We start from the raw sequence: 16,493 nt of genomic DNA, 5'->3' as shown, positions 1-16,493 counted from the left end.
TTAATCATATTTAGGCTGATGTTTCCGTTTTTTATAAAAATGAAAATTGTCACAATGATATTACTGGCTTAGTAGCTTTCTCAAAGACCGATCCATCCGGGTCGCTATAGGTGAACACACCTCAGAAAGGTTTGTGGTCAACGCTGGTGTTCCCCAAGGATGCATCTCGATACCAACGCTCTTTCTCCAGCATATCAACGATCTACTCGACAAAACTGCACACCTAATCTATAGTTTCGCCGATGATAGCACACAGGTGTCATCGTTCAAACCAACCATCCCAATAAATTCGGCTAATACCCAAATCCGTAGGCAGTAACAGATCACCATGATCAATATCGATCTGTCCTGGCATAATCACCGATTCAGCCAAGACAGCTTCACAAAAACTTGGAGCTCTTTTCAAGACCAAACAGCTTTATCTTCCGCAGCAGTTTCTAATCTTCTACAAGGACCAGATTCGTTCATATTTGGAATATTGCTCGCACATTTGGAGCTTGGCTCCCAAGCATTCTCTGGGGATGCTCAAATGTGAAGGACTCAGGAAATTATATTGCTTATTTCAATTGAGCCTTTCTTATCAAAATAGAATTTTAAGTGTTTAACTTGGAATGGAAGACTGTTAACTGAATGGCATTTGAATCTCAAGGGTGAAAAGGACATTTGCACTAACTAGACGACAAAAATAATTTTGACAATTTTAATTGTCGATTACCACATTCCTGTTCGGTTAATAGTTATATATTTGAATATAGCTGCAAATTTCACACCACTAATTTATTATTTTTCAAGTGTATGTTTATCGACATTTTCGCGCGACTATGTCTTGAATACGAAAATGACCTTTCGTGCACTATGACTAAATTTTTTTGTCGTATAAACTAGTTGCAGCTCCTGCCGCCACTTTTTTGTACCTGTGTGCTCTTTATTCGGCAATTATATCAAAACCAACCAGTAAGTTGTTAAATCTAAGATATATAAATCTTAAAAATTAAGGTGCATTCAAACAAGGTGCTTCAAAAGAAAGTTTACATTTAGAAAAACAATTTTAAAAAAATTAAGTTTAAGTATTGAAAACATGTTTGTTAAATATTAAAATACATTGCTTAGGAATTTTTTTCTTAAAAATAGCGTCGTCCAAAGGCAAACCGTTGTGCAAACGGCATTCAATTCGTCCAGCTCTAAAATTGTCTATGACGGCTCGGCTTGTAGCATGATGGCTACCATTTCGTGGCGGATATTTTCTTTTGATTGTGCCAGAGAAGTCGGACTATTAACGTAAACTCTAGATATGACATAACCCTGTAGGGAAAAGTCCATAGGTGTTAAATCGGGAGGCCAATTTACCAATAAAAATTTCATTCGGAGTAGTGATCTGTTGAACGTGTGCTCTGTCTTACTGGAACCATGTTCTTGTTGTCTAACATCTACACATAACGCTGTTAATTCACTGTATTTATGCCTCCCCTTTCATATTCAAAAAAGTAAGTCTATAATTCCTCACACACTGAGACCGCAGCTCATACGGTCACTTCAGACGAATGCAGGGTTTCTAATGTTTCTATTTTGGATTGATTGCACTCCAGTAGCGAAAATTTTGCTTGTTAACATACCAATTGAGATGAAATTGAGCTTCATCTGCAAATAAGATGTTGGTAAACGTTGGAAAGCGCTCAATCATCTGGTTCACGGAGTCAAACCTCTAAGCACCATCCTGAGACTTCAATTCTTACATCAACTGAATTTTGTAAAAGTACTGTCACAAACCTTTGTGTAAAATGCGAAATATTGATACTTAATCCACGTTTAAAGCAACAGGCTTGTCACGAATAGAAAGAGTAACACCGACTATGTTTCCGACTTCTAGAAGACCTTAGACACCTAGATTTTGGTTTATCCAGTGCTGATCTGGTCTCTTCAAACGTCTCGACCCATTGTCTAATCAGTCGAGCACCTGATGCATCATTTAAGTGATGAACATAGCGTTACCGTCAGCGAATTTTCGTTTTTGTAAATCTCATGCACGCACAACATACAATCCGCTCCAGAGGAAAGCTTTATAGCAAAAAATTCCCAAGAGCCAGGATATCGATTGAAATATCTTCTGCTTCCCTGCGAACAGCTGCGTTCGCGCAATAAGCAATATAAACTTTTTTTGTGACACCTTGTATTTCATAACAATTTTAATTTTGTTTTTTTTGTTTGGGTCAAAGTTAATTTTTCCAATTTTACCCATTTTCATTGAGATATTTGGTATTCTTAGTTGAAAAACCATGATGGTCGCAAGAAAAATGGGAATCACACGAATGGAATTGTCTAATAGTGTAATGTACGAGGACTACTTGAAAACAATTTAACTGTGGTGTACCTCTACTTTATTAAATAATAGTGAAAACTCTGACTGATTTATTTATTATGTTTTTACATATTACAACCGTTTTTTTCAATATTTCTCTCTATATCTATCATATCAATTCTCAGAATATTTCGATGGTTCCCCAGCTGGAAACTCTTCTTCGGGATGTGGTATTCGGTCTCAGTTAAAGTATATAAATAATTGGTACTCAGATGGGGGCCACCAACCTTTAAACGAACGACGTTAAAAATTAATAAAAAGGGCGGAAAAGCAGAAAATACCTTATGAATTGAAATAATACAAACTATAACTATCCGGACATGATTATCCAAATTGATATTTATGGCTGTGAAAAAGAAAGATTAAGCTACAAATAAATAATAAATTCGCATCAACTGCGTATCCAAAAGAGCACAACAAATAAAAAACAGCTATAAATCAAAAACAACTCGGATTTATGTATATTAAAGATAAGACTGGGACTTATCTATGGAAATCCGGGATTGTTGCAGTTCTCAACTTGATTCCCAGATATTTTTTCGTTTGTTATCGTGCACCGGTTGAATCCTTTGGGTGTAGTTGATCTCCCAACCTGGCAGCTGTAGAACTACGGAGAAAAATAAAATGGTAAAGGAAAGAACGAGTAGGTAGAACAGATTTGAATAAAAAGTAGCTTATGCTCTAACATATGAAAAGACTGAATTTATATTTTTTTAAAATATAACCAAACAGGAATCTGTTCTATTTTATTCGTTGTGTTCCGCAAATAAATACAAAATTCGAATTTACACGGAAACTATTATACAAAATTTGCTCGAAATAAAACTCGATGGGGTTGCGTCGTTTAACTACGATGTTCCTATGGCCACCTGCCAGCTCTATCATCAGATCAGATCTAGATCATTGTCATACGATTCATACATAAATGCCAAATTTTAGCACAGGAAAGAGGATCGAATTTAACTTGCAAGATTTGGTTACAGACAACGAAGAACTTACCATCGAAGGTAATAATATCACCACAAGTTTCACTGGATTTTATTAAATTATATATTGTAGAATATAGACAGATAGAGGACGATTTAGAATACATATCGAGATTTTATTGAATTCCTCGAATAGAGGTCGATAACAAATTAAATTCTTTAAAAACTCGAATGTTAAAATTAAAAAAGAAGTGACTACTGAGCCACAATACGGGAACAAATGAGTATTCGAAATATTTGGAAGAAAAACGTAACAAGCCGAACGGCAAGTTACACTCTATTTCAAACTGTTAATAATCACCGGAAATTCCAATATGGTTTTCTAAATTATTGAATTTGTTATCTATTTCATTTTCAGTTACTATGACTATCGATTTATACTATATTCCTGGAGCTGCTCCTTCAAGAAACGTTTTGTTAGCAGCTAAAGCTGTAGGAGTTGAACTCAATCTAAAACGTGTTAATGTGATGAAAGGGGAACAACTTACACCAGAATTTGTAAAGGTAAAATATACACAACACGATTCGAAAGGGATATTTTTTTGGTAAAGTTTTCAACATAAAAATTTCCTATTTTAGGACGTATCCTTATACCTTCATTGTATTTTTGTCCACCAAAAACTATCGTACCAAACAAATTTGTTTTTATTCGAAAAATATGAATTTTTAGATAACATATACTTTTGTTTCACATAATTAAAATGAAAAATAAATTAGTTAATAGGAATTATATCTATGTTAAAATTGTATTTGTATCATAGTAGCTATAGAAAATATTTCACGCTTTTCCACGCTTTTATCGTAGATTAAACAGCCCATAGAAGGGAATTTAAGCAACACATCTAGTAAAAAAAGATATTTATGGGTGTCTCTCTTAAAACAACTTAAATTTCAAATTAATCAGTTTTATATTGGTCATGCTTTTTCAATAATATTTTATATAATAAAAAAATTGATGATTTCCATTCCGAGTCCGTTCAGGAGTTCTATCCAACCGATTTGCTTAATTTTTTTTTTCAATGAAAGGTACAGATCAGCCATCAACCATCGGATTTCATCTAATTTTCACCATTCTCAAGTTATACTCAAATGCGACATTACTTATGGGAGTTTTTCACATACACACGTTCTATCCTCAATATCTCAGGTTCTATTCAAGATAGAGACTTCATTTTGGCTTAAAAACACTCGTTGAAACACCTTTTTTCTTTTGAGTTTTTGAACACTTAAATCGGTTGAGTTGGAGAGAAGCTAGGCGCGGACATTCAATGTGGAGTTATGGACTTTTGTAGGTTTTTGGCAATTTTTCTATATTCAAAGATCTATTTCTCAGGTTCTAATATAGCTACAGAGTTCGTTTTGGTTTAAGAACACTCGCTAAAATACCTTCTTTCTTTTGAGTTTTTTAACACTTAAATCGGTTGAGTTGGAGAGAAGCTAGGCGCGGACATTCAATGTGGAGTTATGGACTTTTGTAGGTTTTTGGCAATTTTTCAACATTCAAAGATCTATTTCTCAGGTTCTAATATAGCTACAGAGTTTGTTTTGGTTTAAGAACACTCGCTGTAACACCTTCTTTCTTTTGAGTTTTTGAACACTTAAATCGGTTGAGTTGGAGAAGGGCTAGGCGGGGACATTCAATGTGGAGTTATGGATTTTTGTAGGTTTTTGGCAATTTTTCTACATTCAAAGATCTATTTCTCAGGTTCTAATATAGCTACAGAGTTCGTTTTGGTTTAAGAACACTCGCTAAAACACCTTCTTTCTTTTGAGTTTTTGAACACTTAAAACGGTTGAGTTGGAGAGGAGCTGGGCGCGGACATTCAATGTGGAGTTATGGATTTTTATAGGTTTTTGGCAATTTTTCTACATTCAAAGATCTATTTCTCAGGTTCTAATATAGCTACAGAGTTCGTTTTAGTTTAAGAACACTCGCTGAAACACCTTCTTTCTTTTGAGTTTTTGAACACTTGAATCGGTTGAGTTGGAGAAGGGCTAGGCAGGGACATTCAATGTGGAGTTATGGATTTTTGTAGGTTTTTGGCAATTTTTCTACATTCAAAGATCTATTTCTCAGGTTCTAATATAGCTACAGAGTTCGTTTTGGTTTAAGAAAACTCGCTGAAACACCTTCTTTTTTGAGTTTTTTAACACTTAAATCGGTTGAGTTGGAGAGAAGCTAGGCGCGGACATTCAATGTGGAGTTATGGACTTTTGTAGGTTTTTGGCAATTTTTCTACATTCAAAGATCTATTTCTCAGGTTCTAATATAGCTACAGAGTTCGCTTTGGTTTAAGAACACTCGCTGAAACACCTTCTTTCTTTTGAGTTTTTGAACACTTAAATCGGTTGAGTGGGAGAAGGGCTAGACGGGGACATTCAATGTGGAGTTATGGATTTTTGTAGGTTTTTGGCAATTTCTCTACATTGAAAGATCTATTTCTCAGGTTCTAATATAGCTACAGAGTTCGTTTTGGTTTAAGAACACTCGCTGAAATACCTTCTTTCTTTTGAGTTTTTTAACACTTAAATCGGTTGAGTTGGAGAGAAGCTAGGCGCGGACATTCAATGTGGAGTTATGGACTTTTGTAGGTTTTTGGCAATTTTTCTACATTCAAAGATCTATTTCTCAGGTTCTAATATAGCTACAGAGTTTGTTTTGGTTTAAGAACACTCGCTGTAACACCTTCTTTCTTTTGAGTTTTTGAACACTTAAATCGGTTGAGTTGGAGAAGGGCTAGGCGGGGACATTCAATGTGGAGTTATGGATTTTTGTAGGTTTTTGGCAATTTTTCTACATTCAAAGATCTATTTCTCAGGTTCTAATATAGCTACAGAGTTCGTTTTGGTTTAAGAACACTCGCTAAAACACCTTCTTTCTTTTGAGTTTTTGAACACTTAAAACGGTTGAGTTGGAGAGGAGCTGGGCGCGGACATTCAATGTGGAGTTATGGATTTTTATAGGTTTTTGGCAATTTTTCTACATTCAAAGATCTATTTCTCAGGTTCTAATATAGCTACAGAGTTCGTTTTAGTTTAAGAACACTCGCTGAAACACCTTCTTTCTTTTGAGTTTTTGAACACTTGAATCGGTTGAGTTGGAGAAGGGCTAGGCAGGGACATTCAATGTGGAGTTATGGATTTTTGTAGGTTTTTGGCAATTTTTCTACATTCAAAGATCTATTTCTCAGGTTCTAATATAGCTACAGAGTTCGTTTTGGTTTAAGAAAACTCGCTGAAACACCTTCTTTTTTGAGTTTTTTAACACTTAAATCGGTTGAGTTGGAGAGAAGCTAGGCGCGGACATTCAATGTGGAGTTATGGACTTTTGTAGGTTTTTGGCAATTTTTCTACATTCAAAGATCTATTTCTCAGGTTCTAATATAGCTACAGAGTTCGCTTTGGTTTAAGAACACTCGCTGAAACACCTTCTTTCTTTTGAGTTTTTGAACACTTAAATCGGTTGAGTGGGAGAAGGGCTAGACGGGGACATTCAATGTGGAGTTATGGATTTTTGTAGGTTTTTGGCAATTTCTCTACATTGAAAGATCTATTTCTCAGGTTCTAATATAGCTACAGAGTTCGTTTTGGTTTAAGAACACTCGCTGAAATACCTTCTTTCTTTTGAGTTTTTTAACACTTAAATCGGTTGAGTTGGAGAGAAGCTAGGCGCGGACATTCAATGTGGAGTTATGGACTTTTGTAGGTTTTTGGCAATTTTTCTACATTCAAAGATCTATTTCTCAGGTTCTAATATAGCTACAGAGTTTGTTTTGGTTTAAGAACACTCGCTGTAACACCTTCTTTCTTTTGAGTTTTTGAACACTTAAATCGGTTGAGTTGGAGAAGGGCTAGGCGGGGACATTCAATGTGGAGTTATGGATTTTTGTAGGTTTTTGGCAATTTTTCTACATTCAAAGATCTATTTCTCAGGTTCTAATATAGCTACAGAGTTCGTTTTGGTTTAAGAACACTCGCTAAAACACCTTCTTTCTTTTGAGTTTTTGAACACTTAAAACGGTTGAGTTGGAGAGGAGCTGGGCGCGGACATTCAATGTGGAGTTATGGATTTTTATAGGTTTTTGGCAATTTTTCTACATTCAAAGATCTATTTCTCAGGTTCTAATATAGCTACAGAGTTCGTTTTAGTTTAAGAACACTCGCTGAAACACCTTCTTTCTTTTGAGTTTTTGAACACTTGAATCGGTTGAGTTGGAGAAGGGCTAGGCAGGGACATTCAATGTGGAGTTATGGATTTTTGTAGGTTTTTGGCAATTTTTCTACATTCAAAGATCTATTTCTCAGGTTCTAATATAGCTACAGAGTTCGTTTTGGTTTAAGAAAACTCGCTGAAACACCTTCTTTTTTGAGTTTTTTAACACTTAAATCGGTTGAGTTGGAGAGAAGCTAGGCGCGGACATTCAATGTGGAGTTATGGACTTTTGTAGGTTTTTGGCAATTTTTCTACATTCAAAGATCTATTTCTCAGGTTCTAATATAGCTACAGAGTTCGCTTTGGTTTAAGAACACTCGCTGAAACACCTTCTTTCTTTTGAGTTTTTGAACACTTAAATCGGTTGAGTGGGAGAAGGGCTAGACGGGGACATTCAATGTGGAGTTATGGATTTTTGTAGGTTTTTGGCAATTTCTCTACATTGAAAGATCTATTTCTCAGGTTCTAATATAGCTACAGAGTTCGTTTTGGTTTAAGAACACTCGCTGAAATACCTTCTTTCTTTTGAGTTTTTTAACACTTAAATCGGTTGAGTTGGAGAGAAGCTAGGCGCGGACATTCAATGTGGAGTTATGGACTTTTGTAGGTTTTTGGCAATTTTTCTACATTCAAAGATCTATTTCTCAGGTTCTAATATAGCTACAGAGTTCGTTTTGGTTTAAGAACACTCGCTGAAATACCTTCTTTCTTTTGAGTTTTTTAACACTTAAATCGGTTGAGTTGGAGAGAAGCTAGGCGCGGACATTCAATGTGGAGTTATGGACTTTTGTAGGTTTTTGGCAATTTTTCTACATTCAAAGATCTATTTCTCAGGTTCTAATATAGCTACAGAGTTCGCTTTGGCTTAAAAACACTCGCTGAAACACCTTCTTTCTTTTGAGTTTTTGAACACTTAAATCCGTTGAGTTGGAGAGGAGCTAGGTGCGGACATTCAATGTGGAGTTATGGACTTTTGTAGGTTTTTGGCAATTTTTCTACATTCAAAGATCTATTTCTCAGGTTCTAATATAGCTACAGAGTTCGCTTTGGCTTAAAAACACTCGCTGAAACACCTTCTTTCTTTTGAGTTTTTTAACACTTAAATCGGTTGAGTTGGAGAGAAGCTAGGCGCGGACATTCAATGTGGAGTTATGGATTTTTGTAGGTTTTTGGCAATTTTTCTATGCGAGCGAAGCCGCGGGTAAAAGCTAGTTAAATATTATATTATTATATTAAATTAATTATTTAGTACAAAAAATTTAAACATCATCAGAACTAGAGGAAAACAATCTAGGTCATCATCGTCCTCTGACAAATTTCGGTGCCTTCACTTTCTTCCGTGGGCCCCGTATTCATCTTTAATTTAAAATTCTCTAGGACGTCATCAGAGAGATTCTCTTTTTGTATAAGTTCATCCTCGAGCTTTTTTATATGTCTACAATTGCTAGACCATTCCTGTGCCGTCACAACCGCAAATTTGTGCCTAACAAGCGCCTCTACATCCGCCAACCTAAATGTTGTGTTGTGCACCGCTACCCAGTTTTTTAGAAACGACCAAACTTTTTCGATGAGGTTAACTTGGTACGTAACTAATCAAATATGCTTATTAGCTGAATCCAATTTTAGCAGGAGAAATAAGATCAAGTTTTCTTTTCTTAGTCTCACGAGTCTTCTTCGGCGATTTAAATGACGTACTTGGAACACTCCAATCAACATTCTTTTGGAGCCAGTTCTCCCTTTTCAGTCCATTTTTTTACTGTTTCTTCGTTTCGGGTGTTAAGTGATGGACCCACGTTTCATCTATGGTTATGAAACGGCTTTATTTCTGTGAAACATTGCCAAACACTTCTTCACCACGCTGTTTTTGTTCTATTGTGAGTAAACGCTGAAACTATCTTACGCACAGCGTTGTCGTATCAAATTTTCAGTTAATATGCGATATACTGCACTTTCTGAAATGCGTACTATGTCTGCTAGGTCGCGCACTGTCAGTCGGCGATCCAGAGTAGAATCTAGTTCAGTTTTTATAATGGTCGGGCTAAAGCCTTTCAAATAAATTTATTGTATCACATAACGATGACCAATTTTTTTCATCTTTACAAATTCATTGAAAACGTTCACTATTAATGGCTACCAAACAAATACTAAACAACGTGGCGTCCATCTGAGTCCATCCCTGTATTAAAAGTACTCATAAGAAATCAACATTTAACAATTTTGTTTCTATATAACAAACTATTCGTATACGAAATTCAAAAAAATTCAATTTGTAATGTGTCGATGTTATTCATATCATTGCTGGCAGCTCTTATTCCAGGTTAAATCTTAGCCATAAACAAACGTTTCTTAAAAATAAATAATTATAGAAAGTCTTGTTTCTAGAATTTTTATTGATATTGTTGATTTTTGAAAATCTAGTTGAATCCACAACACACTCTACCGACGTTAAACGACAACGGATTCGTTTTATGGGAAAGTAGAGCTATTATGACATATCTGGCAGACAAATACGCCAAAAACGATAGTCTTTATCCGAAGGATGTTCAAAAAAGAGCTCTAGTCGACCAAAGATTATACTTCGACATGGGAACTTTATACGCAAGTTTTTTTGATTATTACGTAAGTATGCCCTAATGTAGACACGTTGTTTAATTATAGTTAGATAGTATAGACTGTAACTTTGTTATTTTGAATGGAACACCCTGTATGTTAATACATTTTTGAAATCGACGTAGAGTTTTGTCTTGAAACTTTTTGGGAAAAATGCATACTTTTTGAGTTATTAATTTTTTTGAAAAAATTTGACCGTTGCAGACTTATAAATTATTTTTTTACGATAATACCCCTAAAGATATGAAAATATTTTCTGTTCGGTTGCTTTTAGCAAAAACAGACGTATTTGGATCTATGTTGAAAAATGTCCCATTTTATACAGGGTGTGTATAAAAAGTGTTCAAACTTTAACTTGATAAATATTAAATTTCTTTATTTTTTTTAAAATAGAACCACCCGGTTTTTTCTATTTTAATACATAAGTAAAAAATAAGGCAAATTCATTTATAATTTCCTATATCTAAACCTTACCGTTATCCAGAGATCCAAAGATCGTATCCGAAAACCCAAACGTGGAGATTTTCATGATTTTACTATTTGCCATTTCCGTGGTGGTAGGATTTGGCTATGACATTTTGTAAATCGACACAAAGTAAGTCGTAAATAAAAAATAAAATGCCTCGCTTCGTTTCTCAAATATCGATACTTAATGTCGAAAAAACCTAACCTAACCCCACCGAGGCTTCCGAAAGTGTTTGGAGCGTACTTCTTGCTTGATAAGCTCGATGCAGCATATTTCCACATTTAATTATCAATGGAATATTAAAATTATTTTTTCTAAATATTTGTCTTTCATAAACGGTATTAAATTCTTTCTAAAAAAGGTTCAACCATTCTTGTATTCATGTATATTTATTACGGTATTATGAAACTTATCTATAATTGACCGTTTTACTCCAGCAATCTTTTTCATATATCATTGGAATATTAGAATGAATTATATGAAAATTAAATCAAAAAACCTTTTGTTTGTTAAATTACAAGACTCGTCTTTATACATAGGCTCAGAGACCCAGGCCTAGAACACCAGGCTCTGGAAGGGCCCCTTTAAGGACCAAATAATGAAAACAAAATAATTTAGCAAATAAATTTCTTTATATAATAAGGAGTATTCCAATAAGAGGTGTTATTTTGATATTCAAAGAAAAATGCCATTTTTTGAGATAAATGATCGGATGTTTATTTCATTATAAAGAGGAAGGTATGCCGTTAATAATGGAACACAACATTAGCCAAATGACCACCACGACTGCGCTTACAGGACCATATACTTTTCATGAAATTTTCCGTAACCAAATTGCAAAGCGGCTGCCCTATGTCCTCGACAGCCTCACGAATTCCATCTTTGAGGTCTTGAATCGATGCTGGACTGTTGGCGTAGACCTTATCTTTCACGTGGCCCCAAAGGAAAAAGTCGCAAGGTGTTAAATCACAAGATCTCGGTGGCCAATTGTGATCACCTCTTCGAGAGATAACACGGTCCGGAAATTTTTCCCGTATAAGATCGATGGTTTCGTTGCTTGTGTGGCACGTAGCGCCGTCTTGTTGAAAGTAAACATTGTCCAAATCAATACCATGCAATTCCGGCCATAAAAAATCATTAATCATCTCTCGATAGCACAATCCATTCACCGTAACTGTTGCTCCAGCCTCATTTTCGAAAAAGTAAGGTCCAATGACACCGCCAGACCATAAACCGCACCAAACAGTCACGCGTTGAGGATGGAGAGGATTTTCAACAATAACTCTTGGGTTTTCCGAGGCCCAGATTCGACAATTTTGTCTATTGACGTAACCACCAAGGTGGAAATGGGCCTAATCAGTTAAGATGATTTTTCGATGAAATTCCGGATCATTTTCATGCATTTCAAGGACCCACTTGTGTTAACTGAACTTTATAGGCCTTAAGACCCAAGTTTTTATGCAAAATACGGCGTAATGACGTTTGTGGAATGGCTAATTCTAAAGAACGACGAGGAATGGACAAACCTGGGGTTTCTTCAACACTTTGGGCTACAGCAGCAATATTCTCAGTTGCTCTTAAGCGACGTGCACGGGTTTTATTCTTCACATCACTAACTTGTCCCAACAGCTCAAATTTTTCCACCAATTTTTGTATTCCGGTCCGAGAAGGTGCTTCACCTCGACCAAAAAATGTTTTAGTTTTACGAACCGTCTCTGCCAAACTTTCACCATTTTTATAGTGAATTTTATTAATTTCAATGCGTTGTTGAAGCGTGTATCATTCCATTTTATTAATGGCGTAGTTTCTACTTGTCAAATGTCAAAAAATGACAGCTTCAAAAGTGATATTTACCGAAATAGCGGGCTGTTCAAAATAACACCTCTTATTGGAAAACCCTTTATATAAGAGGGTGAAATAGAAGAGATCGTAGTAGATTTTTTTTATATTTTATTATGTATTTTATAATTTTTTATCGATTTGTTGATTTTTTTTGGCAGAATTAATTATAATATCATTAAAACAAATTTAATCTAAAACATCAGGCTGAATGTATGAATGAAAAATTGTTTCGATACAGAAACACTGCATAAATTTCTTTTTTACGTGAAAATTAATACATAACTAAATAAAGCTGCACGAATTTATTTCTTTTTTTGGAAAGATCATGTAATCTTGCATACTGAGAACCTTTTTTTTTAGAAAAGGATCCCACTCTATATTAGGCCTAGTGCCCCAAGGTCTTAAAAAACGATCCTGCCTGTTGAATTTCAAGCGATAAAACCTTTGTTCTAGACGAAATATTAAACGCCATCTGTTCTGTAAAACGAATCTCGAACTAACCTTTGGTTTTGACTTCAAATATCGATATTTCGAAAGCGAATTAAGATATCGAAAAATTTAATTCTCCATTTTCGTTTTATATTGGCCTAATTAAGCTCAATTCATTATCTATTTGATTATTTATAAATGAACAAGGGCCCCATGGTCTTGAAGAACGATCCTGCCTGTTGAATTTCAATCGATAAATCTTCTGGTCTGGACGAAGTATTAAACGCCAACCAACAAAAGAAGTTCTTCGTTTTTATTAAAATAAATCATTAAAGACTATTTATTTATCTATGTCCAATTCTTCTCTTCTATTTGCGATGTTCATACATTTGAATCTATACTTCGGAACATCTGCTTATCTATTTATATTCTTCCTTTTTTAATATATACGGCAACATTGCCTGATGTCTATTGTTATATCTGTAAATTTTCCAAATCAAAAATGAACGTTTATAAATGAAATTTTGTTACAGATACCGGTGATATTTCGTGGAGCAAGCATCGATCCTGCTAAGTATGAAAAGATTGGAAAGGCTTTCGAATTTCTAGACACATTTATAGGCAACAACGATTTCGCAGCCGGTGATAATCTCACTTTAGCCGACCTATCTCTCGTTTCAACAGTATCAAGTTTCGATATTATGGATTATGATTTTAGTTCATACAAAAACGTCGTTAGGTGGTACGGTAAAGTTAAAGCAACCGCCCCCGGTTACGAAGAAGCAAATGCCAGAAATGTACGAGAATTTAGAGTTATAGCTGATCAAGTGAGAAAACTGTAATGAATCCATTTCTGTTTTATTAAATATATTTTCATAAAAAAGATATTTTGAATTATTTTGTCATTAGATGAATCCTGATTTGACACATATTTTTTAAATAAATACAATATTTCCTGGAAAATTCTGGAGCTTTTAAGAAACTCGACAATTAATCCCTCAACTAGTATTAGTTAAACAGGCTTCGGCACAACAACGTAAAACAATGTACACAAAGAGAAGCTCAAATTGCATAATGCAGAAATTGTTAATTAGTTATAGTTTATAATATTTTTTTTTCATATATACTTAGAAATTTTAGCTCATCAAGCTAGACGGGCAAATAATTGAGTGGAAAACATAGGGAAAATATCTAGGACCCGCTCTAGATAGTAAACTTCTTTGGTACAAACACGAAAAAGCGATAATCACTAAAACCTCAAAAGTCCTGATGGTGTGCAGAAACTTCGCAGAGAGAAATTAGGGCTGTAACTCAAAAATCCTACTGTGGATGTACACGGCAATCGTGAGGCCAATCATCACATATGGGGCAGTAGTTTAGGGTACTAGAGCTAGTCTAAATACCACGAGGAACAATCTCTCAAAGGTACAAATCTTGGCTTGCTTATGTGCAGCCGGGGCCATGAAATCATGCCCAACAGCTGCACTAAATCTTCCACCTCTTCACATAGTACTGGAAAACTTGGCAGAGAAAACATCACAAAATGTTCAGAGACGGAATCGCCAAAGAAAAACCATCCCCAAATAATGACCAAACCTGGGACATGCCTCAGGATGATAGCATCGAACAAGTTTAGCTTTCAAAAAAATCAATTCAATACTAAGCTGTAGAAATAAGTGGAATCATAACATCATACAAGAAATGAACAGAAATACCATTAAATGGTATACGGACGAATTTAAAATAGCAGACACAACTGGAATAGGAGTTTACGAACCAAACACTCTGGAAGCCTGTCGCTGAGGAGAAATATCTGAAGACGCTAGACCTAGCAGATAATGCAGTGTGCAAATTTTTGTTGCATAGAGGACGAAACTCCAGGGAGCGTATGAAATTGAAGACGAAGATCTCTGGCAATTAAAGCCATACCACATTCTAGACTTTTTAAAAGGAGTGGGATTAACAGATCAGCTGTAAACACTGGGTTCCCAAGTATCGCAGCAAGAAAAGGGGACACAATAGTTCGTTTGGGTCGCAGGGTATATGATACCCCATTATCCACATACGTACATACATATTGCCTAATTTAATTTTGATTATTTGTCTGTTGAAATGGAATTTTTTGATCTAATCTTTGGATCAACATATTGGCTTGAAATTGTGATAACAATATATAATAATATTGCCTAACTGAATGTTCGTTTCAGCTAAAATAATTTCAGTTTTCTGTTTTTATCAAATTTTTTGGTATCTACGTGAAATTTCAATATAACTTTATACTAGGCATGGTATGCCTAAAGTCCACCATTTTTTAATTATTCCACATTTTTGGAATTTTTGAACACATGCAATAAAAAAAATATATTTCTTAGTTAAAGTGAGTCAGGTCTAATAAATTTTGGGAATTGGACGAATAACACTTACAGCTTTCAAAATCTATGAAAACCTTGACAAAAATTTATGTAGGGTATTTCGTTAGTAAATTCATATATCTCAAATTAACGGTTTTTGTAGAAACTTGGAACAACTGAAATCTTCATGGTTTTTAATCGTCGGTTATCTGGAGCGACGAAACATATCAACAAACAAACAAATTAAGACATCTTGACGTTTAAGCGTTGCAAAAGTGTTCATCATGTCCATTTATGATTTTTTAATGAAGATTATTCCAATTTGCTGGTAATCTACGGGGAATCTGATAGGGTTATCCTAAACGGAACATTTTTGCAACGCTTAAACGTCGAGCTGCTTTCATTGTTTGTTTTTTGATAAGCTAGCAGTACTTTCTGATATACATATCGATTCAGCTCGTCGTTAAGGACCCTGTACAAAATAAAGGCAAAGTATCAAATTTTTAAATAAAATAATATAAAGAAACCCTGTTGGGAAAATACCTGTGTGGATTTCGAACTGGAAGATCTCTAACCAACCATATATTCACTCCTAAGCAGACACCGAAAATGGGGTACGAATACAACTTGACGATGATACTCGAGAACATTCAAGCAAAAATTAGAGTAGGACTAAAGCAGGGAGATCTTCTATCCACTACGGTGTTCAATAACTATGGAATGGATAGTACGAAGAAGCGGAGACATCACGGTTACTAGTAAATGCAGATGTTATGGTAATTATTTTATCAAGTGCAAGAGAATTGAAAAAGAGAGGCAGAGCTTTCAAAGAAATGGCAGAAATAGCGAACCTAAGAATAGATACGTAGAAATCCAAGTTCAAGAAAATGAAAATTGCATAAAATAAAGAGAAATCTTAGAATGGGAATCACACACGCAGAAAATAATTGATTTCGATCAATTCAACAGTTACATATATCTTGGAACACTTATCAAAGCAAAGGCAGCGAGGGGGAAAGCATGTACACGTGAATACTAAATAAAACGGGGAAAACAAATTAGATATACAAGAGAAAAAATTACTTGGGAGAATATTACGCGGGAAAAAGGACAAACCAGGAAATAAAGAGCCTGTATGATTAACAAGAAATTAGCAAGATCCAGATGATTAGTATGATTGGAACACTTAGGAAGAATGCCGAATTCAAGGGCGGTAAAGAAAATTACCGACATAAATATG

The 16,493-nt window shown here is 35.0% G+C and overlaps 1 protein-coding gene across 1 annotated transcript in view; it reads left to right on the top strand.

The window, feature by feature from the left end:
• Positions 1-13,787, top strand: part of LOC130449858 (uncharacterized) — a 32,932-nt gene extending 19,145 nt beyond the window's left edge. The window contains exons 6-9 of the mRNA XM_056787900.1: positions 886-954; positions 3,701-3,846; positions 9,974-10,174; positions 13,436-13,787. Coding sequence (XP_056643878.1) covers positions 886-954; positions 3,701-3,846; positions 9,974-10,174; positions 13,436-13,744 — 725 coding nt within the window. The 3' untranslated portion in view covers positions 13,745-13,787. The remainder of the gene's footprint in view (positions 1-885; positions 955-3,700; positions 3,847-9,973; positions 10,175-13,435) is intronic.
• Positions 13,788-16,493: the final 2,706 nt, after the last annotated feature.

The sequence above is a fragment of the Diorhabda sublineata genome, chromosome 10, assembly GCF_026230105.1.
Source record: "Diorhabda sublineata isolate icDioSubl1.1 chromosome 10, icDioSubl1.1, whole genome shotgun sequence".
Lineage (NCBI taxonomy): Eukaryota > Metazoa > Arthropoda > Insecta > Coleoptera > Chrysomelidae > Diorhabda > Diorhabda sublineata.
This window is presented reverse-complemented; position numbering and strand designations above follow the sequence as displayed.